This window comes from Cavia porcellus, unplaced genomic scaffold, assembly GCF_034190915.1.
Source record: "Cavia porcellus strain 051 isolate PalLab524CR breed Dunkin Hartley unplaced genomic scaffold, mCavPor4.1 scaffold_3, whole genome shotgun sequence".
NCBI lineage: Eukaryota > Metazoa > Chordata > Mammalia > Rodentia > Caviidae > Cavia > Cavia porcellus.
In genome coordinates, this window is record NW_026947486.1 from 18,722,565 (window position 1) to 18,746,371 (window position 23,807).

The 23,807-nt window shown below is 47.8% G+C and overlaps 1 protein-coding gene across 6 annotated transcripts; it reads left to right on the forward strand.

The window, feature by feature from the left end:
- On the forward strand, positions 1-23,303 carry Uba1 (ubiquitin like modifier activating enzyme 1). Of its 6 annotated transcripts, none has more exons than XM_005000234.3 (27): positions 2,907-3,069; positions 5,807-5,886; positions 7,469-7,585; positions 7,698-7,756; positions 7,865-8,033; positions 8,129-8,263; positions 9,138-9,244; positions 9,436-9,526; positions 9,634-9,766; positions 10,281-10,378; positions 10,479-10,625; positions 10,748-10,924; positions 11,041-11,145; positions 11,232-11,312; positions 11,654-11,809; positions 13,420-13,585; positions 13,734-13,930; positions 16,507-16,571; positions 16,811-17,006; positions 17,721-17,795; positions 17,907-18,096; positions 19,301-19,389; positions 19,650-19,742; positions 20,033-20,224; positions 22,500-22,601; positions 22,692-22,792; positions 22,963-23,303. In XM_005000234.3, the coding sequence occupies exons 3-27, from the start codon at positions 7,469-7,471 to the stop codon at positions 23,096-23,098; spliced, it is 3,177 nt and encodes a 1,058-aa protein (XP_005000291.1). In that variant the 5' UTR covers positions 2,907-3,069; positions 5,807-5,886; the 3' UTR covers positions 23,099-23,303. The 6 variants fall into 6 exon arrangements, with proteins under 6 accessions (XP_003462593.1, XP_005000292.1, XP_005000290.1 ...); XM_013144290.3 differs by having other exon boundaries at positions 2,908-2,965; XM_063245779.1 differs by having other exon boundaries at positions 3,044-3,069; positions 5,853-5,886.
- The last annotated feature ends 504 nt before the right edge of the window (positions 23,304-23,807 follow it).

Genomic DNA, 23,807 nt, shown 5'->3' on the forward strand with positions numbered 1-23,807 from the left:
CAAGGGCAAACTCCCCTATAACCAAGCATCTATGGTACGTCCCAGACTGGGGGCCCTCTAAGGCCCCGCGCTTCTGAGCTCCGCGCAAACTCTAGTCCTTCTTGCAAGATCGAGGTGGTTTGCTCTTCCGTTCCCCTGTGGCTTCGGCTCATCTCCAGCAGGAAGGCGAGGCTTCCGCCCGGCACAGGGGGTGAGCTGGAACACCTTGCCCCAATTCTCTGGACAGCATTTGGAGAAGAGCGCTCCCCTTATCCCAACTTTAGGGATCCCCTAATGGGCGTATTTGGAGGCTCTGGGCCCCGGGGTAGTGTTTAGGGTGTGCGTGCTCTTTTGAGCAGACTCTTCATAGGCGGCATTTGGGCACAGGGTAGGATTTGGGAGTCTGTTTTGGGGGTAATCTCTTGAGGTAAGACTTGCGGAAAGGTTGGGGGAGCCTCTTAGAGTCTGTATATGAATACCATGTCCGGTGAGCAGAACCTGGGCTATTGCCCAAGGGGAGAGAAGTTTGGGTTAATAACAGTCAAGGCGGGAGTTGAGGAGGGCTTGTTTCACCGCGGGACCTGGTGACAGTGGGCACATTTGGGACCGACGTGGCATTGTGGCGATTCCGGTGCGATGGCCTTTGTGACCTCGCGTTCTACAAATGAGGTCTCCGCGCATATAACACCCAGGGCTGCGAGACTGGGCACGTCGCGGCCCAGAGCTCCTCCACTCAAGCTGCGAAAGAAACGGTCCGCCGAGCTCTTCCTGAGCGGACATAGAGCCGCCGGGCCTCAGTTGGCCCCGGCGTTATGTGTTATTCATGAGGAGGTGGGGAGCAGATTTTTGCCTCTTTTGCACCTGGCCCCCTGGAGCCATAGGTCTGGGAATTTCTCACGAGACAAATGTGTGCCAAAGAGGCGTGCAGAAGGGGTGTTCCGAGGCCTGCTTCGTAAACAAGAGTTTATTGATTATTCATACCGTAATCAGTCAAGGTGAGTAGCCCCCTGAGTTTTCTGAGGCTTTTCTAGAGGCTCTTGCATAATTTATGAGGGGCGTGACGTTTACCTTTTTCTCTGCTTGGTTCGCGGTAGTCCTTCTCTTACCGGTTCTAGGATTTAAGTCCTGCTTCTAGCAAAGGGATGAGGTCTCCTGCATTGTTCATTCTTTAATAGTCCAGTAGCCCCAGACTATCAGCTGAGGCTCTGGACTCATATCCCTTCTGTCCTTGCCAGTTGTGTGTTCTATGGCAAATCTCTGAACTCGAAGAAGGTACATGCAAATAAGATTAGCTTGCCTTCATCTAGCCACTTTATTAGCCATTTTATCTTCCCAACAATCCTAGGAGGTAGGTTATTATCCCGCTTTATAGATAAGCAAACTGGGACACAGGAAGTGTAAGTAAATTGCCTAAGTTCATACAGTTAGTGAATTGCAAAGCAAGGATTCAAACCCAGTCTAGTTCAGAGTCTTGTAGTCCAAAGCAAATACCACAATGCCCTTTGGCATGATGGTGTGACTGTAGTCCAGACTACTTGGGAAACTGAGGTAGAAGGATCTCCTGAGGCCAGAATACCAAGCTGGGCAATACAAAGACTTGAGGGGAAAAAAAAAAAAGCCAGGCAGAGATCCTGTCTCAAAGTAAAAAATTTAAAAAGGGCTAGGAATGTAGCTCATTGCAAGAGTTCTGGATTCAATCCCCAGTACCAGCGGAGGTGGGGGTAGGGAACCCAGGTGCATCATAACGTGTTACTGTAACTGTTCTGATTTTTAGATGGGGAAACAGTTTCCAAAGTGCAAGGTTTGTTTGGTGACTAGTTACATCCTCACCTATAACTAATTTTATATTAATGTAAACACGACGTTAACATGTTACATACATATTTTAAAAATGTAACAGTGCCTTGTGACAGCACTCTTTTGGGGCACATATCATGATTCATATTCTTTGATTTTTGTAATAACGCATTTTGTCTATGAGGTGGATGAGTTCTATTACTGTTCTCATTTTTACAGTGGTGGAAACTGAGGTTCCTGCAGAAGGGATATAGTGAGTATTTGATTGGACTAAGGGAGCCCTAGTGCGTAAGCACTCAGTGGGGTGGGGGAGGGGCCTACGCCCCCCCTTGGGTTTTCCCTGTGGCTCAATGGATCATACTTTATTACTCAGGGAAGGCAGAACCACGTTGCCCTGACCACAGTGCAGTAATTCCTGTTTGCTGGGTGGAGCTGTCTTGGGTGACTCTGGCTGCTCAACCTCATGAATAATTCATGAGCTGGGTGGGATCTTTCTTGACCTCTTTGAGTTTCCAGGTTGAGCTACTGCAGTGGCATCATTCATTATTCAGAAGCCAGGGGAGTGCGATTTTCCAGCAGTAGCCCCATTTCCTTGCTTGCAGAGTATTAGGTGCAGCAGTAGGCGGGCTTGTCCCTTTTGTTCCACCCCACCAGTCTCATGCATTATTCACAAATGAGATGTAACTTTGGTCTGCTTGGCTTCCGGACTGCTGCAAGATCATTGATTATTCATGAGTAGTGGGGTGTGGTTGCCATGTTTTAACATCTGCTTTCTGGTTGCCTAGTGTTAGTCAACCAACTATCCAGCTTCATTCATAATTCATGATCAGTGAGTTTGGCCTTGAGGTCCTTTTTTAGTTTCCATAACAGCCTGACTGCAACAATTCATTCTTTATTCATATTTCATGGGGTGTGGCCTCGTTTTACCTGTTTTCTTGCGTACCTACAGCCATAGTAGCCACCAGGTGGAGCCGGTCCCCTTCTAGCCAAATAAGTCAAGTAGGAGGTAATTTTTTACGTGTTTGTAGGTGGGCGTGGTCCCTAGCATCCGGGTTCTTGGGGGTGGGACCTAATGTTTTGTTCCGGCCTTGGGCTCGGCCGCCGCCATCTTGTATCGGCGGCTGGAGGGACGGAGGTTGTGGGAAGACCATACCACTACCGCCGGGGGAGGAGAAGGCGGTGTTCCTAGGTGACCCAGGCGGCGGGGAGGAGGAGGAGGAGGGTGGCGGCGACCGGGCTTGGCTTTGGCTCCTTGAGGAGTTGGCGGCGGCGCGACCCGGGGAACCGGCATTGGTAATGAATAGCTTTTAGCTGCACCTGATCCAGGGCAGGGGTTTCGGGAGGCATTGGAAGCATCTGGCCTTGCACTTTATGGGGCTGAGATGTGGGCAATCTGCAGTGATTCTGGCATCAGAGTTCAGCAGAGGGAGGGGGGCTAGATCCTGGGGCGGGGCCGATATTTGCAGTCTGGGATTCTTCCATTCCCTTAGGCTCCGAACTGACCTTGGAGCCAGATCCGTAGATCTGCTATGGAGACAGGCTCAGCATCTTGGATCATCCCGAATCTTGCATCTCAGATCAGACTCGCCCTAGTCTTCCATAAAGGCACTGGAAATAGCATTGCTGGTGAAAGCCCCTTACCATTGTATGCTATTAAAGATCTATGCTACAATCTCCCATGGGATGCCTCCTAGCTCTTCAGTATCTTACCAGTAGAGCCTGACCTCAGAAAGGGTTTATGTTGCCTTCATTTCTTTAGCATTTTGTCCCAACACTGTCTGTCCTCAGAGCTGCCATGGGGATTAGACGCTGTGCAAAGCTATTTGGTACTGCCCTTCTCATCCGAGACCTCTTCCCACTTCAGGTCTCACAGCCCCGCCCTGGACCTAGCATCCTCCATCAGAGACCCTGTCTGCACCTGCCATTAGGGAGGGACTCCTTCAGTTTCTACAATCAGCATTTAATGATGCCCCTTTCTTTTCGGACATTTGCCTTTTTTTATGCTCCCATCTTTTAGGGCATTTTCCCTTTTTCATGCTCCCAGTGTTGTGACAGTACTCCACAGGCCTCAGCATCTTTCTCATCAGACATCTTTAACCTGCAGTATCTTCCCTTAGAACCTCCCAGGGGACCAGACGCCAGGGAGGAGCTGTTTGGACACGTAATCCTCCGCTGACTATCCCCTGCCAGTATCTACTGTGGTGAACCCTGTTGGCTTCTACTCTCCGCTTCCAGATACCTCCCAGCCCCACCTTAAGCCCCACCTCTGCCTTCAGAAATAAGCAGGGTTTTAGGTTGGTTCTCTTTTCACGGGTCTTTTAATTTCACATCATGCCTCAGAATCTGCTCTCAGATCCTTTAATAGTCTCCAGCTTCTGTTATCAGCCTCAGAACCAGAACCCTAGTTTCATTGTCAGCTGTCCTCCTCTCAGCTGGCCCAACTTGTCCTCCATCAAAGTAGAAAACCTCAGCATCTACTCAGAGCTTTTGTGGGGTCAAACATAATTGGTTAGGGAAACCCATCTACTTGGAGACCCAGCCATTGTTTGCTTACTAACCTTTTTAAGCCTTGAACAATCTGGACTCATTTTCCCCTTCCACTCCATTAAAGCAGCTGTGGTACCTAGCATGCCTTGTCAGAAATTCATAGAACTTTATCTTCCATTAGAAATCTGTCCTTAGGGATTTCTCCCAGTCTCAAGCAGCTACCTTTCCCGATTCTTGGACTCCTCCCTAACATCAATGTCACAGATACCTCTCCTCCTGTGAATCCCTGTGACTTTTGGTGAAAGATATTTTTTTCTGCCATCAGCATTTTTCCCCAGAGAAACCCCACCTCCAGGTCCCAGCATCTTCCTGATGGACTGTACTTCTCTCCCTAGACCACAACATCTTCCTGCAGCATCCTGAGGTTCTATGCAGCTTCTCCCAGTAACTGGTCTGTCTCTTCACAACCTCTGAGGGCTTCCCCCACAAAAAATCCTTTTCCAAACATGAAGATTTGAGTCTTTACTGACACCCAGGCCTGGTTCCCTACCCACTGGGGCTGATAATATCCTTCCTGTCTCCCTCAGAGCATCTTGGGTCCCTGCATGAGTCCCCGATATAACATGCCTCAGGACTTCTGAGTTAACCCCTCCCAAGATCCTTACCATGCCCCAACATCCGTTCTGTGTGCTCTGACTTTTCTGTCCTTATCACTTGGCTTTGTGCCTGCCCCCTCTCAAACCTATGCCAGGACTCCTCCCTTATCCATCTCTGGTTTTGCCAGTGGAGCATGCTCAGGCTTCACAGTCATCGGTTTGGAGATCCCAGGTAAGTTTTGGAATATTCTGAGCCCCAATTCAGCTTTGCTAACCATTTCACAGAATCCATGTTCTAATAGAGACCTAATCATGAGTTGAGGAAAAAAGTATAGGTTTTTTTCCTCCTCTTAGGGGTGAGGGGTACTTAGCTCCTGTCCAGGGTTTTTAAGTGTCTGTCCCAGACACCTTTTTACATTTAGACAGAGTTACTTCAAATATTGGCAGTCAAAATCTACTTCTGAGTGGGCATTTCAAGCCTGTGTAGATTCTTGCTGCCATCACTAGGGTCCAATGGTGAAAAGTCTGGATAGTAAAGAGTTCTGTAACCCTGGATTATTTCTGATTTAGGAATGAGAAGAGGATGTATCCCAAAGAAATAACCAATGAAAAGGCAAGGAAATAACTACATAATAGAAGGCTTTGCAAGTACGCAGGGAGGGGCTTACCTCCGTAGGTCCCTGAGTTCCCACCACAAACCTTAACTGCTCTAATCATCCTAGTGATCCCTTAAAGACAGTTCCTTTTGTCCCAGCTTTTGGAGAAAATGGGGCTCAGGAAATATCCCTACACTGGGTAACAAAGCCAGAAAATGGAAAATGGGAATTACATTTGTCTCCCTCCTAGCTCACCAATTACAGGTTGGTTCTTAGCATCTCAGCAGTTTACCTGGCAGCCTGTGGGGCCCCAGCCAGCCTCGTGCTTCCCCTTTCCCGTTAATTCCTTAGCCCTCTTGGCTGAGACCAGAGCTGGTTCCTAACTCTACTCACACAGAAAGATTTGGCAAACTGATGCTGTGTGACTTTGGGTAAGTAAGTGGGGATATCTGGGCCTTTGTTTTTCATTTGATGTCGGCATGGGGTTATGTAGTTCATTGGCATCATTAGGATTGGACAAAGCCCTTTACCCTGTGATTGATAAGGCAGTAAGCTCTGAGTAAATGGCAGGGAGCTCTTGTCACTGTGATTAGTGCTGGAGTGTAACAGGTGCCAACATGGAATCTTATATACACCTGCAATATATATGATGTGACTGAGTATTAGGAAATGCTCAGTATAGGAGGGGTTGTGTAAATAGAAAATTAGGTTGTAAGCCAAAGCTCCTAGCACTGAGCAGCCTTGGAGGTGAGAGGAAGTGCCCTGGACCCGTAGTTCTCCAGCATTTGGATCCAATTCCCACCCTCCCTCGCCAGAGTTCACTGCCTCAGCAAGCTGTATTGTTCTATCTCTGGGACCTAATGTGTGACCCTCAGCAGGTCACTTGACCCTATGAGCTCAGGATTTCTCATTTGTTTAGTGAGGATGCTAAACCTGGCTTGTGGGGTTAGTGCCATAGAAGGGATGAAACTTAACACTGGGACGTAGCTTAGGCCTTAGTCAGTAGTTCTTATCCTGGTCTGGTCCTGATTCAGCCTCTGTCTGTGGAAACCTTTGTCACCAAACATCCCTGAATGAATGTTTCCCCTTCTGTGTGAGCTGGGGGGCATTACATATAGTAGTCCAATCCTCACAGGTATGCCCTGAGGACAGACATGGCTCAACGTGCTCAATTTGGCATCTGGCACAGGCAGGGCTCCCAGGAAGTGTATTGATCCTTCAATCCACTGTTTAAGGGACTCTAGTGCAGATGAGACTTGGAAAGTAGGTTTTCTCTCTCCGAGAAGCCTTTTGTATTTGTCTAGGCTTGAGTTCCTCTTCCAAAGCTAGGGGTGAGAGGGCTGAGCTTTGTAAAATTCCTCCGAGACCCACTGGGACAGGGTTCTCAGCAAAGCATCTTCTGTGATCATGCCACCTCAGGGGATGTCCAAGCCTTATCTCCCTTCTGCCCCGCACTCTACCTGCCCTCTTGTTCCTGGGATTATTAAGTGGGAGGAGAATGAGGAAACTGGCTGCTTGGTGTTACTCTCTTCCTTCCGGCCAGGTCTCTTTCTTGTCTCAGCAACTCTGTAAGGAAGGTAAACTGGACCATCAACCCTATTTCCCAGATGAACAGAGCCCCATAGGGGTTAAGTTATGCCTGTTGAGGAGTGACAGTACAGTTAGTAACAAAGCGTGTCCCGAATCTATGTCCCTTCTCTTACCTCCCCACAGGTACAGTTGTGTCTTGCCTTTCACCCCCGTAAGATTGCAGTCCCTGCCTTACCCTGGGCTGGGGAGAGGCAAATAGCTTAGTAGACAACAGCATGAATTTGCAAGCCATACCACCTGAGTTCAAGTCTTAGCTCTAACAGTGGTGTAACCCTGGGCAAGTCAGTTCTGTCTCTCCGTGCCAGTCTGTCTTATAAAATGTGGTTGTTAATGCTTTAGTCTTCCTTACCCCACAGTCACATTAAGAGGCAGAAAATCATTCTCATATGCCCTAGGCTTAACTTCCAGCCGCTTTTTCTCTAGATGTCCAGCTCGCCGCTGTCCAAGAAACGTCGCGTGTCCGGGCCTGATCCAAAGCCGGGTTCTAACTGCTCCTCTGCCCAGTCCGAATTGTCCGAAGTGCCCTCAGTGCCAACCAACGTGAGTGTCTTGGTCCTAGATTAGCATGTTGGTGGGTGGCAGTGTTTGTTATTGCACCCATGCATTTGTCCATGCCCTGTGTCCTGAACCTATTCTGGCCTTCTATCCCTAGGGAATGGCGAAGAACGGCAGTGAAGCAGACATAGATGAGGGCCTTTACTCCCGGCAGCTGTAAGTGGGGCAGATGCCTGGCTAGGCTGGGAGGGGCCCCTGGGAGGGTAGCATTGGATGAGGTTGGATGGGCCAGATCCAGATCCACAGTGCCTCTTAATTTGGCAGGTATGTGTTGGGCCATGAGGCAATGAAGCGACTCCAGACATCCAGTGTCCTGGTCTCAGGCCTGCGGGGCCTGGGCGTAGAGATTGCTAAGAACATCATCCTTGGTGGGGTCAAGGCTGTCACCCTACATGACCAGGGCACTGCCCAGTGGGCTGACCTTTCCTCCCAGGTACCTCTTCCTTGCCCCTTGTCCCTGCTGAGGCACCCACCCCTCTCTGTGCCACAGCCAATTCACTGCTTTCTTACTGCTTCCCTTCCTTGCAGTTCTACCTACGGGAGGAAGACATTGGTAAAAACAGGGCCGAGGTGACCCAGCCCCGCCTTGCTGAGCTCAACAGCTATGTGCCTGTCACTGCCTACACTGGGCCCCTCATTGAGGACTTTCTTAGTGGCTTCCAGGTACTTGGGGTACCACCCAGCCTCCCACCAGTTCTCTCTGAGCTTTCTCTGTCTGTTCAGTAATGAGCCAGCTGGCTTGGTTACCAGGGATCATTCTGGGGCACCTAGAGGATGCAGGCAGGGTGAGAGCTGGGCCCTGCCTTTGCAGAGAAAGATGTATGCGTACTAGCAGGGCAGCATACGTGAGCTGGTTTGTCCTGCCTTGCTGAGAGCTACCAGCTCTTCTAATGTGACTTCAGGCAGGACACTTAAATCCTGTGCCTTAGTTTTCCAGTTTGCAAACTGGACATAGCAGTAGGACTGACTTCGGTGTGAAGGTTAAATGTATAGAGTAGCAGTTGACACACAGTAAAGGCTCTATGAGTTTTGCTCGTTAAAAATTTTAGCTTAAAAAAAGGGCCATGGGAGCTGAGATTCTGCTCTAAGGATCCCCTAGGGCCAAGGTACCACAACTATATCCTGATGCAGCAATAGGAGCTCACCCTGGTGGACAGAGATGGGCATTCAGGCCAAGAGCAGAATTGCAAAGACCTGCTGAGTAGGCATTGTCTTAACCAGGAGCAGGTGGGTGTGGTAAGAGTGAGCTCAGACTTTGGCTGGAGACAGAGTCCTACTTCCTGAACATGTCTCGCTGGGTATGGTAGGGCTGCGGGCAGGCAGCAGTGGGTGTTTATCCAATAGGTGAGTCAGCTATTCTCTGGAAACTGCATCTGGCTACCTCTTTAGCTTTCCTGACATGGTCTGGAAACTTCATTAACTTCCACCTTTGCCAGGTGGAACCCATTGCAGGTTGCCATAAAAGAGGGCTGGCCCAGAAAGGCCTTTTCTTCAGTGCCTGGCCTGTGACCTGAGCCTCTGCTGCTTTTTTCCACAGGTAGTGGTCCTCACCAACACTCCCCTGGAGGACCAGCTTCGAGTGGGAGAGTTCTGTCACATACATGGCATCAAGCTGGTGGTGGCAGATACTCGAGGCTTATTTGGGTAAGTGCTGCCTCTGTCACTGCCCTTATCTTTTCTCAGTTCACCCCAGTTTTGGATTCTGTGTGCTCATGCTTGTGTGGCTGAGCATAGTGATGTACTAATGTGCTAAGCTGTGTCCACTGCCCCTAGAAGGACACATGAGACCAGCATGTGTGGGCCTTGGGCATCAGTCCTGTTGTCTCCTTCTACAGGCAGCTTTTCTGTGACTTTGGAGAGGAAATGGTTCTCACAGATTCCAATGGGGAGCAGCCACTCAGTGCTATGGTTTCTATGGTCACCAAGGTGAGACCAGCCTCAGGGGTCTAGGCATGCAGATGGGCAGTGGCAATCCTCCCTGTCTCCTTCTGGTTCTCTGAACCTACTTCTGAGGCTCACTTTTCTTTAACCAGGACAACCCCGGCGTGGTTACCTGCTTGGATGAGGCCCGACATGGGTTTGAGAGTGGTGACTTTGTGTCCTTTTCCGAAGTACAGGGCATGAATGAGCTCAACGGAAATCAGCCCATAGAGATCAAAGTGCTAGGTGAGCTCTTGCCATTGGGGCACCAGAAGAGAGTTGGCTAGTGGTTTGAAGGGAGGAGACCTATTGCTGAGTTTAGAGTAGGAGTAGACATATTCTGAGTGTTGGAAGTGAACCAGAGGCAGAATCTCCCGGGGTCCCACCAGAGCAAGTGGGCAGAGGGAAGAGGAGCTGAATTGTGTTGGAGGTTCTCCTGGGAGAATGAGCCCCTGGTAGCCATGCCAAGGGGGAAAATCCCTCTGGGATTTGGGCAGAGAGATCAGAGGAGTGAGCCACTTGTGTCTGAGGTGATTTGGATAAGAGCAAAGGTCTTCCAGTGTAGACTTGGAGCCAGAGACATAGCGTCTCCTGGGGTTTGAGCTAGCTGTGGAGCAGAGAGGAGTTGGTTTCTGATGTCTAGAAGAAGAGGTGGCTCTTAGGGCTGAGCTGGTTCGGGGATATTTTTATCCTTAGATTTTGTAGGTGTTGTGGATTTTAGGGAGGGTGGGTATACTGACAAGCTTCTCATCCACCGTAGGTCCTTATACCTTTAGCATCTGTGACACCTCCAATTTCTCCGACTACATCCGTGGAGGCATCGTCAGTCAGGTCAAAGTACCTAAGAAGATTAGCTTTGTGAGTGTGGGAGTGGGGGTAGTGGGCTGCAGCAGGGGTTGTAGACATTTTGGAGCTCTCCATTTCTTTCTTCTGGTTCTGATGCCTTGCCGCCCCTCAGAAATCCTTGCCAGCCTCACTGGCAGAGCCAGAGTTTGTTATGACAGACTTCGCCAAGTATTCTCGCCCTGCGCAGCTACACATTGGCTTCCAGGCCCTCCACCAGTTTTGTGCTCAGCACAACCGGCCTCCTCGGCCCCGAAATGAGGTAGGTTGGTGGGCAAGCTTAGCAGGGCAGGGTTCCTTGGTACCCACCATGCCTCTGCCTGTCCACCCTCCCTTCCTCCAGAGTAGCCTGATGTTGCCTCTCTATTTCTTCTGACTTACTAGGAAGATGCGACCAAACTGGTGGCCCTCGCACAGGCTGTGAATGCAAAAGCATTGCCAGCAGTGCAGCAGGACAGCCTAGATGAGGACCTCATCCGGAACCTAGCCTATGTGGCTGCTGGGGATCTGGCACCCATAAATGCATTTATTGGGGGCCTGGCTGCTCAGGAAGTCATGAAGGTCAGCTTGGGTAGAGGTGGGCCCAGAGCTTCTCTGACTCTTAACTTGCTGTTTATCTGCCTACATCAGGCCCTGATTAACCACTGACTATCTTGTCGTGTCTACCCTCTCATCAGGCCTGCTCTGGGAAGTTCATGCCTGTCATGCAATGGCTATATTTTGATGCCCTTGAATGTCTTCCAGAGGACAAAGAGGCCCTCACGGAGGAGAAGTGCCTCCCGGTAAGTGAGTGAAGCCTGGGAAGGCAGCCCTGGGGGCAAGTTCTGGGGAAGCCCCTCTCTAACCCTCTTTTCTTCCCATTTCTCAGCGTCAGAACCGTTATGATGGGCAGGTGGCTGTGTTTGGCTCAGATCTGCAAGAGAAGCTGGGCAAGCAGAAGTACTTCCTGGTGAGTGAGCCTATTGGACATCTGCTTTTGTTCACCTCCCCAGCCTCTGACTGCCTCTTCTGCATTGTGAGGGAGTGTTTTTGGACCTATATCACATCCCCTTGGCCATTTTATTATCCAGAAGTAAGGACTAGTGCAGTCCCCTGTGACCCCCCTCTGATGCCTTCTTCAGATGATTGTGGGTCATTCTTTAAAGCCCTAGGACCTGCAGTCATGGCACTAGACCCTTTCCCTTTCCCCCTTTCTTGCTGGCTCCAGGTGTGAGGAGTGGTAGGTGGCTTTGCACCAACCTATGTTACCCTGACCGCTCCCTGATAATGTCTCTCTTGGCTGCTTCTTAGGTGGGTGCAGGGGCCATTGGCTGTGAGCTGCTCAAGAACTTTGCCATGATTGGACTGGGCTGTGGTGAAGGCGGAGAAATTATTGTCACAGACATGGACACCATTGAGAAATCAAATCTGAACCGGCAGTTTCTCTTCAGGCCCTGGGATGTTACGGTGAGTTGGATAAGGATAGGAGATGAATCTTGTCTGCTTACTTTCCCCGTCTTTTTCATATTCCCATTTTTTTCTAATGTTGCTCCTTTGTCTGTCTTTTCTTTGGTCCTTCTCTTCCTTAGTTTCTCTCATTCATGCAACAAACATTTATTGAATACTCTTGCATTGAATCTATGAGTTTTCAACTTTTTTTTTCTTGACCCCTTGTCAGTGCTGCTTGGACAGTGTGTTAGGGGATCTGGAAACCATTCACAAGCTTAGCAATTCATTAGAACTTCCAGAACTGAGCAAATAGTCATATGTGTGGCTTTTTTATTACAGAGAAAGGACACAAAGTACAATTTTTGTGCAAAGGGAAAAGGCTCATGGGGTAAAAGTCAGCTGCAAGTTTCTAATAGTGCTTTCTCAGCAGAAGTGCACAGCACATTCTTAATTTCCCCACTTACATATTATAGCAATATATCATAACAATGCTTGCTATTACATCAGCAGGAGAAGCTGGTTAAGAGACTTGGCTGGTTATCAGTCCAAGTTCTGGCTTCCCAGAAGGAAAGAAAGTATTTAGCATAAACTACAGTGTTGCATGGACAGTTTAGGCGTAGTGAACCTTTGTTACCAGGTAGGGAATGGCAGGAATCTTCCTGAAATCCAAAATCCCAGACTCCAGCCAAAGGTCAGGCTAGGAGTCAGGCCTTTCTAAAGATTGTAGTCTAGTCACCCAGGGTCACTTTACACAGATCAAAACTTATTTATACAGAGTTCTATCTGGGAAGCCTTCTGTAGAGGACAGTGTCACTTTTATTTGGCCCTTTTCCTTGATTCATTTCCTCACCAGATAGTATCTTTAGGGCAGTGAGAAACATTGGAGAATGAAACAAAGATTCTAGTGGGAGAGCAGATGGTAAGCAATTGAGAAAATGTAACAACTGTAAGTGAAACAGTTGATACTAGTGTTGAGCTCTCTGCAAAGGCTACAACAAGCAAGATAAAGGAAGCTGGGTATGCTAGAGAGTTTGGTTTATAGCTTTGATTATGGTGGTTAAGGAAAGCTTCGTTTTCCATGAAGCCCTGGGGGAAAGAGGGTCAAAAGTGCCCTCTTCTAAAGGGGAGGAATGCTCCAGGCCCATGTAGTTCTGTGGTAGAGGTGATTGGTGCCACCTCAGTTTAACCAAAGTGGTCATAGGATCCAGAGGTGGATTCTGGTAAGAGGAGGTGCTGTGACCAAACTTGAAAAGTTCCTTTTTGTCTTATGTGCCAGCATCTGATTGTAGTTGGGGAAATCCAAACCTAGGTGCTATTACCTGAAAAAGCAATAAGTGTTGGATAGGGAAAAAAAACACAAAACAAAATACTAAAATTAAAGCCCACCGTCTCCAGGTGATACTTGTTCTCTATTTCCCTTTTCATTGAACTTCTGCCACAGTCCCAGCCATGTGGCATTGACACAGTCTCCTACAAAATCAAAAAGCCTCCTAAATTTAGAGCCTAGTTCCTCAGCATTAAATAAATCCTCAGGTGGACAGCTCTCTAGATGTTTGTTGGTGAATGCACCAATAACTGAGCTCTCTTTCCCCATCCCTACCCTGGACTGCACTGATCCACCTCCGTAGAAGTTAAAGTCTGACACAGCTACTGCAGCTGTGCGCCAGATGAATCCGCACATCCGGGTGACAAGCCACCAGAACCGTGTGGGTCCTGACACAGAGCGCATCTACGATGATGATTTTTTCCAAAACCTAGATGGCGTGACCAATGCCCTGGACAATGTAGATGCCCGTAAGTTTGGAGGCGGATGAGGAGATCAGGGGCAAAGTTATGTGTATATGAGGGCTGCTGGTCTTCCTGTTGTGTGTATGAGGGCTGCTGGTCTTCCTGTCTTCTGATGTTCCTTTTCTTCTTCTCATGTCACCATCCCCTACTTCAGGCATGTACATGGATCGACGCTGTGTTTACTACCGGAAGCCGCTGCTGGAGTCGGGCACACTGGGCACCAAGGGCAATGTACAGGTGGTGATCCCCTTCCTGACAGAGTCCTACAGCTCCAGCCAGGATCCACCAGAGAAGTCCATCCCCATCTGTACCCTGAAAAACTTTCCCAATGCCATTGAGCACACCCTTCAGGTGAGTGCGGGGGTGGGGAGTGGGGAGCAGTCTGCCAGGCCCTCAGCCTTTAGGTGTTGCAAACCTACTTATGGGACTGCATTTTTCTCTAATCTCCCCTTCCCCCGGTTCCCACCTGGCAGCCTAGTTTTCTGGAGTGACTCATTTTTTTTAACATCTGTTCTAAAGTTTCCAACACACAGACAAGTATTAAGAATACTATAGTGAATACTCAAATACCACTTTTTGACTAGCTTTAACAATTGTTAATGTTTTACCACATTTTCTTCTTAGATTGAGAGATTTTTTTTTTTTTATCGGTACCAGGGATCAAACTCATGACCACACACTTGCAAGGCAGGAGCTTATGCCACTGAGCTAAATCCCCGGCCCTGAGAGTTTTTGTTTTTTGTGCTAGAGTGTGTTGTGGTATGATAACATTTTACCTCCTACTGTTTCTGTCTATCTCTGCAAAGTAATATTAACCTCAACACTGTTGGCATTTGGGGCTGGGTGTTTCTTTGCCCTGAGGATGCTGTCCTGTGCACTGTAGGATGTTTCCCAGCATGGCTGGCTTCTACTCATGGGATGTCAATAATGCCCCCTTGCTACTCTAACAATTTCTTTTTTTTTTTTTTTTTTTTGTCTTTTTCATTTTTATCGGTACCAGGGATCGAACTCACGACCGCCTGCTTGCAAGGCAGGTGCTTATGCCGCTGAGCTAAATCCCCAGCCCCGCTACTCTAACAATTTAAAATGTCTCCAGACATTCCCAGATGTGTGTGTGTGTAGGGAAATCAAGCCCAGTTGAGACCTGATATCTAACCAGAACACCATTTTCATGCTGAACAAAATTAATAGTCACTGCTCACCATCTATCCTGGTTACTTGTTTCTAATACTTAGTAAATACTCATGTTTCCCCAGCTGTTGCTTAAAATCAGTTTTTTTTTTCTTTTCTTTTTTTTTTTTTTTTTTTTGTTTTTTTTTGTTTTTTTTTGTTTTTTTCCTTTTCATCGGTACCAGGGATCGAACTTACGACTACCTGCTTGCAAGACAGGTGCTTATGCCGCTGAGCTAAATCCCCAGCCCCTTAAAATCAGTTTTAACAGCTGGTTTTTCAGGATAATTCTGTATGTCTGGTGCATACACATGTGCAACAGTGCTCGTAGTCATCTACCTGAAATCTTACAAAGTAAACTGGGGAGACCTAAAGAAGATTTTTTTTTTTGGTACCAGGAATCAAATTTATGACCTTGTGCTTGCCAGACAGGCACTATGCCACTGAGCCATTATATCCCTTGCCCAAGCTGTAAAGATAAACATTGTAACCATTTGGAGTAGTTAGTTGGGGGGTATGCTAGCTGGGAGAAGACTAGTTCTGTCACTTTCCATTCCAACGCTATGCTTTCAAAGTGGCTGTGTTTATGTTGGGGCACCCCCTCACAGCCTCACTAGGCCGTGTGTAAGGGGATTGCACCTCATGTCCCTCCTCTGTAAAATGAGGATGGCAATAGCATCCACAGTACTTTACAGGTCTGTTGTAAAATCCATAGCACTTACTACATGGCCAGCACTGTTTGACAAATTATTCTTGTTAATTTTAAGCAACAGATTTTTTTTTCCTTTTGGTACCGGATATTGAAATCACAGCCTAGTTCTTGCCAGGCAGGTGCTGTGCCAGCTGAGCTATATCTCCAGCTCTCCATGGCACCATTTTAAATAACCTTTAAATATATTCTAGGGGGCTAGAATTGCAACTTAGTGGCAGAGTGTGTGCTAGCATGCCTAAGTGCTTGGCTTTGATCTCCAGCAGTGCAAAATGTGCATCTGCACATAGTTTGTTACTTCCTAGCAGGCCCTGTGGGCTAGGCATTGCTGTTAAAGTATCTATTTCAGAGGGAAGGATACAGAAGTAAAGGTTTACTGTGTCTAAAGTCAATAAAACTGGGAAATATGTTGCAGAAGTGGAATTAGAACCTGTTTCTAATGTGGGTTCTCCAAAACACTTTGCTAATGACTGTAGTTACTGTCTGGGAATTCTCAGAGGATAGGGCTTCTGTTTCCTTTTCTGCCAAGTCCCTAGAGCCTAGATAGGTACTGTTTTTGTTTGTTTGTTTTTTGAGACAGGGTTTTGCTATGCAGTTCAGGCTGGCCTTGAATTCACTTTGTAGCCTAGGTTGGTCCCAAACTCAAATATTTCCTCCCACCTCATCCTCCCAAATGTTGGGATTATAGGCATGTGCTACCCTGCTCAGCATGTTTTTGGCTTTACTCTAATATTTTTTGCTTTTTAAATTTGTTTATAAAATACACTTAACTGATAATATTTCAATTTTATCAAGGCATAACATACATAGAGTAAGATACATCTTGCTAAATTTTTTATTCATAATAGTGGTGTAATCACTGCCCAGATCAAGTTCATTGGTTTTTTAAATTTAGGTGCTGGGGAGAATGGGGAAGGCTGGAGGGTTCTACTTTGCCAGAGCAGCTGTGTGCTCTTGCTTGCTTTATTTACACATGGGCTTTGTCATGATGGCAGAAGCCCATTTTGTTGACCATCACTCCATGTAATCTACTTAACTCTGTCTGTAGTGGGCTCGAGATGAGTTTGAAGGTCTCTTCAAACAGCCAGCAGAAAACGTCAACCAGTACCTCACGTGAGTAACTCGCCCTCTCACCCTCATCCTTGTCCACCAGCCATAGTAGTACTGTCTTCCCTCTGACACGGTCACCCTCAACTCCAGGCATGCTTTGCAAAGGAATCGATTGGGATGCTTGGGCCTCATACTTTTGGGGGTCAGGAATAGTATTCTGTGGAAGAGATAGGATTTCCCTGGAGCCTCCTCTTGGTGCCTCTGTATAATCCTGCTGTTCTGTCCACTCCACCTCTTGACAGAGACCCAAAGTTTGTGGAGCGAACTTTGCGGCTGGCAGGTACCCAGCCATTGGAAGTGCTGGAGGCTGTTCAGCGCAGCCTGGTGCTGCAGAGACCACAGACCTGGGCCGACTGCGTGACCTGGGCTTGCCACCATTGGCACACCCAGTACTCCAACAACATCCGGCAGCTGCTGCATAACTTCCCTCCTGACCAGGTACTGCACATTGCTGGGTCCATTTGGCTGCGAGTATTTCCCTGCAACACAGCCCACCAAGGGCTTTCTGTTTGGCTCCTCCCAGTTTCTAGGCCAGGCCTGGCCAGTGCCCTGAGATATGGGAATCTCAGAGGATTATTTAAGCCAGTCATGTACGTTCTAATCCCTAGTCTCTGGCACAAGAGATGGTTTCTGTTCTCCTTATTGTGATGTGGATTGAGTCATATGCATCTCCTCCTCAGGGCTATCGAGTCTTCAGGTGAGAGATTCTAGAGTTAAAAGCACAGGAAAAAAGCACAGGAATGTGTTCAAATCCCAGCTGTCTTTGAATTTGGGCATATCATTTCTCTTTTCACCAGTTTCCTCAGCTGTTAACTAAGAGCAATGGTAATCTCTTTCATGAGGTTTCATGAGAATTAATTGATATTTTTTAAGTTAGTCCATAAGAATCTGTTAAATGACCTTCTGTCTTGTACAGAGCAAGTGCCCTGGAATTGGTAAGTTGTTTCCTTAACCAAGTCTCTGGTTCATCCTGGCTTTGGAACTTCCATCTACAGGACCCTACAGTATAGGTCTTTGGTGATCAACCCCAGTGCCCTTTGGTTGCCTAGCCAGGTATAGTGAGCCAGGGCACATCTAAGGGGCAAGGTAACAAGTCAGGATTGTCAGAGAGTCTTACATTCTCAAAGTTCTCTTTCACTGTCTCTTACTTAGCTCACAAGCTCAGGAGCTCCATTCTGGTCTGGGCCCAAACGGTGTCCACACCCACTCACCTTTGATGTCACCAATGTAAGTCTCTTCCCTGGGGACTCTGGGGGTCATGTGGAGGGTGAGTGGGTGGGGAGGAGGCGGTGGCTCCCCGCTTAAGGGCTGATACTCACCCTGTCCTGCTTTACCCAGCCCTTGCATCTGGACTATGTCATGGCTGCTGCCAACCTGTTTGCCCAGACCTATGGGCTGACAGGCTCTCAGGACCGAGTTGCTGTAGCCACACTCCTGCAGTCTGTGCAGGTCCCCGAGTTCACCCCCAAGTCTGGTGTCAAGATCCATGTTTCTGACCAGGAGCTGCAGAGCGCCAATGCCTCTGTTGGTAAGGGCATTTGGCCAGTTGGCCAGGAGTTACCCCGGCCTCATCCGGCCTCCCCACCGATTCTCTGCCCCTGGCTTTGTGACCCCAGGCCTGAGGTGACCCATGCCTTCCTTTGAACTCCCCTTCCTCTGCAACAGAAAGAGTGTCAGTTGGGACAAATTGTCTTCCTCCTACCTCCTTCCCACTCTGGTCCTCAGGAAAACAAGCTTTTGTTCGTCTTGCGCTGTGTATTTGGCTGGGTTTGGTTTTCTATGTTTCTTCTTGACTTATTTGTCTAGGGGCTGTGATCTCTAGGAGTGGTCTCTTTCCATTGATACCTGCCCATTGTGTCCTTCAAGATCCTCATCTCCCCATTTATACTCCCCTACCCAACTTGTATCTCTGCATCTTCACTCCAGCATTGCCCTCCATACTGGTCCCTTGTCCACACATTTATACACCTGCCTTCCCTTGTGTATATCTGTCCTGTATCTGTAACTCCCTGTCTTCCTTCCAAAATAGCTTCCCCTTCCTGTTCTTTGTGTATTCTTCTAGCCTTCCTTCCACATTTGCCTTAATCTCCTCTATATAGTCCATCTTTTTCTTTTTGTTTTTTTGTCTTTTTGAGAGGGGTCTCTATGCAGTTCAGGCTGGCTTTGAGCTTGCTTTGTAGCCCAGGCTGGTCTTAAACTCACAATGATCCTTCTGCCTCAGCCTTCCAAGTGCTGGGATTATACGAGTGAGGCACCACAACCAGCTCAGTCCATCTTTTTTATACATTCTCTCCCACCTGCCTATGTATGTATATATGTATATGTGTATGTATATATATCTCTGTATGTACATAGAGATACATATAGAACCCCTTTCTCCTATCTTCCCTCCCCCTCCAGGTCTTTCCTCTACTGCCACATCTATGTATTTCCTCTCATCTTCCCTGTCTATCTTTTTTATCCTTTCTCTCATCTAATGTCCTCTCTGCTGTCTCTCTACTGCCCTCTGTACTATTCTCTAGCTATACCTCTTCCATTCTGTCTCCTGCTGTACTTTCTCCTGATCTTTTCCTCTGCTTCTCACTCTTTATCTTTCAGGTTTGCACTTTGCTGTATTGCTTTACTTTTCTGCTCTCCCACAATGTCTCCCCAAATCCTGTGTCCTCCTGATTATTTTTTGCCCCACCTTAGTCTGGATGTAAAGGGCTGATGGTATCCTTTTCTTTGTTCAGATGACAGCCGTCTAGAGGAGCTCAAGGCAACACTCCCTAGCCCTGACAAGCTGCCTGGATTCAAGATGTACCCCATTGACTTTGAGAAGGTTTCTGAGAGGGGCCCTCCCCAGGGGTTGAGCAGTCCATGTAGGAATGGAGAAAATGGGTCTCGGGGATCTGGACCTAGCCCCAGGTGTCTGTGGGAATGAGACTGTGGGCCTTCCACAGTTCCCTGAATGGATAGGTATTCCCAGCTCTCCCTTTGTGATCTGAGAGAGTCCAACAGGTAACCGCAGTAGAGGACACTTATATCTCCAGAGGCCAGGAAGGCTTTTCTCAATCTGATCCCCTCTCCTACTCATAACAGGATGATGACAGCAACTTCCATATGGATTTCATTGTGGCTGCATCCAACCTCCGGGCAGAAAACTATGACATTCCCCCTGCAGACCGGCACAAGGTAAGTAGAATATAGGCCTGAGAGTTGTACCTCCTTCCAGGCTTGAATTCTCCACATTCATTCCTTTTTTTCTGTCTTTTCAAGACAGGGTTTTGCTTTGTAGTTCAGGCTGGCCTTGAACTCACTTTGTAGCCCAGGCTATCCTTGAACTTGCAGTGATCCTCCTGCCTCAGCCTCCCAAGTACTGTGGTTATAGACATTGGCCAACATAACCCAGCCCATCCTCTTCATAGACCCTAAGCCTTTTGCAACTTAACTGACACTTTCCTTGGTTTTTTCTTGTCTCACAGAGCAAGCTGATTGCAGGGAAGATTATTCCAGCCATTGCCACAACTACAGCCGCTGTGGTTGGCCTGGTGTGTCTGGAGCTGTACAAGGTAGTGCAGGGCCACCGAAAACTTGACTCCTACAAGAATGGGTTCCTCAACTTGGCCCTACCATTCTTTGGCTTTTCTGAACCCCTGGCAGCACCACGGCACCAGGTAGGGGCCTACATCAGGAGCTGGGTTTGGAAGTAGGGTGGGTGTCTGTGGAGCCAGCTGTGTCATACACTATCACCAGGTGAGGGTTTCTGTCGTATTTCTTTTCAATACTTGTTCATTTATATATTAATCACATCATTCAAGAGTGTACTGAGCACTGCTGTGTTTCTCTGCTTCTGGCAGTCATCAGAAAAGATGAGTTACTTGAGTTATGTGCTGGGAAGTATTGATTTCTGTGGGTGGGTAGTGCTAGACCCAGAACCTTTACCCTGAGCTACATTCTCAGCCCCACCCCCCACCATTCTTCCCTTATTTGGAAACAGTCTTGCTAGGTTGCTAAGTTGCTCAGGTTCGCCTTAAAGTTGAGATCCTCCTGCCTCAGTCTCCCAAAAGTGCTAGGATTACAGGCACATAGCACCACATCTCCCCTTGGGGGATTATTAATAACTACATGATAATTGCAGCTATTGTGAAATTGTTGCTATGCTGAGTGTTGTACTTGGTTCATCTACTAATTCATTCATTTATTGAGTGTCTTGGTTACTTTTCTCTTGTTGCAGAGACAAAGTACCTGACACCCAAAGTGAAAGAAAGGTTTATTTACCTCACAGTTTGTGGAGGTTTCAGTCCAAAATCTGCTAGCTCCGAGGCAGGATGGCTCATGGCAAAGGGCAATAGTTCATGGCAGTGGAAGACAGCAAAACAATAAGAGCAAAAAAGGAGGAACGTAGAGAGAAGACTTTTTCTGTCCCTTATATTGTATGTAGGCCACCCACCCTAGGATGGGGGTAGCACTCACCCCATAATGTCCATGAATCAATCACAAATTCTAGAAGCCTGCTCCTATGCCTCCATGAGGCTTTGGGGGATACCCAGACACAAACCATAACATTTCACACCTGGTATTCCCAAAGATTCATGCACATCTTTATGCAAAAAACATGTAGTCCATCTCTAAGAGTTTCCAAAGTCTGTTTCAGCATTATTGAAAAGTCTAAAATCTACTCTGATATGTAAAGCAAACTCTTAGCTGTGAGCCCCTGTATAAATGAAAAGAAAGTTAAACACTTCCAACATACAATGGTACAAGGTAAACATTACCATTCTAAAAGGTACAAACAGGGATACAATGAATGCGGACCAAAGCAAGCCTAAAATCCAGCAGGGCAAATATTAAGTCCTGTAGTTCCATGTGGAATATCCAAAGCAAGCTATGGCAAGTTGTCAGCTCCAAAGGGCTTGCATGGCCCCGCCCTTACGGCACTTCTAGTGGTTGTAGCTCCTATGGCTTCTCTCTTGGGCCCACTTTGCTTACTGCTTGCAGGTATTCTCAGATGATGCACTTTCCTGGCTTCTCTAAACCTTGGGTCTCCACTGTACATTTGACTTCACCCTCACAGCTTCCCACACTGCCCTTTAAGGGACACACTGCCTGGGCTCCCAGGCCTCCTCCTGTAATCTGGGTGGAAGCCTTTTTAACCTCAGAACTCTTGTAATCTGCATGCACCTAAAACCAGCAAGAACTCTGTTCTTTATGTTGTATGTAGGCCCCTCACCCTAGGGTGGGTGTAGCATACACACATATAATGCCAGTGTTGGACCAGGAATCAATCACAAATTCTAGAAGCCTACCCCCATGCCTTTGTGAGGCTTTGAGGGGACACACAGACACAGACCATAACATTGAGCACCTACTGGGTGCAGGTAGTTTTCTAGGTGCTAAAGTTGTATTTGTCAAACAGGTTACATAAATGATAAATAATTTTGGAATCTTTCAGAAAGTAGTTTTAAGGAGGAATTGAGATTAGAAGGGGTTGAGGGGATGGTTTTAGGATTTGATTTGGTGCCAGGGCCGGCATAGAAGCCAGCAGCTTGAGCATAGTAGGCACATCTTCTTCAACTGAACTACATTCCCAGCCAAGGCCTTAGGACTCTATAGGTTGACCAGGAAAGCCTTGCTGAAAAACAGATGTGTGAACTCATATGTGGAGGGGTGAGGGGGTGAGCTGTGTAGGTCTTGGTACAGGCTTTGGGGCCAGTCCTTGCAGGAGTACTGAGGTAGAAATATGCCTGGCTGTTGGAGCAATAAAAGGCCAGTAAAGCAGAGTGGGTGAGAGGATGTGGAGTAGGAGTTGTAACTAAGGTTTTAGTGTTGTAGAGTCTTGTGAGACATCAGAGGGCTTGTGTGCTTACTCAGGGTGATACAGGGGCATGAGAGGGTTTTGGATAAAACTTACTATGTTTGCATGACTGGGGTTGGCTCCTCCTACCACAGTACTATGACCAAGAATGGACGTTGTGGGATCGATTTGAGGTGCAGGGGCTGCAGCCTAACGGGGAGGAGATGACCCTCAAACAGTTCATTGACTATTTTAAGGTAAAGCCCTTTACTCACTTTAATCCTACCGGGGGAATGGTAGGTCTTGTCTACCTTGTAACCCTGTTGTTCTCCTTCCCTCCTCTGTAGACAGAGCACAAACTAGAGATCACCATGCTGTCCCAGGGTGTGTCCATGCTGTACTCCTTTTTCATGCCAGCTGCTAAGCTCAAGGAACGGTTGGATCAGCCGTGAGTTGTTGCAGGGCATGGGGAAAGAGGTCCTGTGTAAATAAGGGAGAGGGTGGGGTTCACATTGCAGCTTTCCCACTCCTGTCACTGTCCTTCACCTTTTTTGTCCCTGCTACCTCCCTTTCTTGCTTTTTACATCTTTCAGCCTCTGCCCTACCCTCTATCTCCAGGATGACAGAGATTGTAAGCCGTGTGTCTAAACGAAAGCTGGGCCGCCATGTGCGGGCATTGGTGCTTGAGCTATGCTGCAACGATGAAAGCGGTGAGGACGTCGAAGTCCCCTATGTTCGATATACTATCCGCTAACCCCTGTACTCCCAGAGGCTGGCCCCAGTCCCCTTCCTCAGACTCCTTCCTGTCTTGGGTTCCCATTTGGCCTCTGGCAGTGGTCCAGCCAGCCAAGCTTGGTGTTACCGTACCAACTCCCTACCGAAAGAAGCCCCTCTTGCCACTGCTTTCTCCCTTATTTGGAACCCAAATCCTAATAAAAAAAGGTATTAACCCAGAAAAAGCCTGCTCTGTTTGTTCCAGGGAAGAAAGGGGCTTCCTGGAGATGTCTGATTCAGATGATAACCCCAAGGGCTTACATCCACCCTAGCTGCCACATTCTTGGGAAGAAAAAAATAGGGGAATTGCCACCTCTTACTCTCCTCTCTGCTTACCATGACATGGAGCCACTGGTAAAACCATGGAGAATAGGTGCTTGGGTCTATGTGCCTTTAGTATTGATTTTTTTTTGTGTGTGTTTTTCCTTTTTATCGGTACCAGGAATCGAACTCACAACTGTCTCCTTGCAAGGCAGGTGCTTATGCCGCTGAGCTAAATCCCAGCTCTTTAGTATTGATTTTAACTGGGTTTGAATCCAGCCTTCCCTGTGTTGGCGTTTGTCCCTCCCCTCTGTTGAAGAGGAAAGTTTGTAGCAAGCACACTGCCAGGGCTTGGTCAGCATGTCTTATGCCTTTCAGGCAGATCCCTTCCCATCTGGCTCAGCAATGAAACAGATCTTTACAGTGAT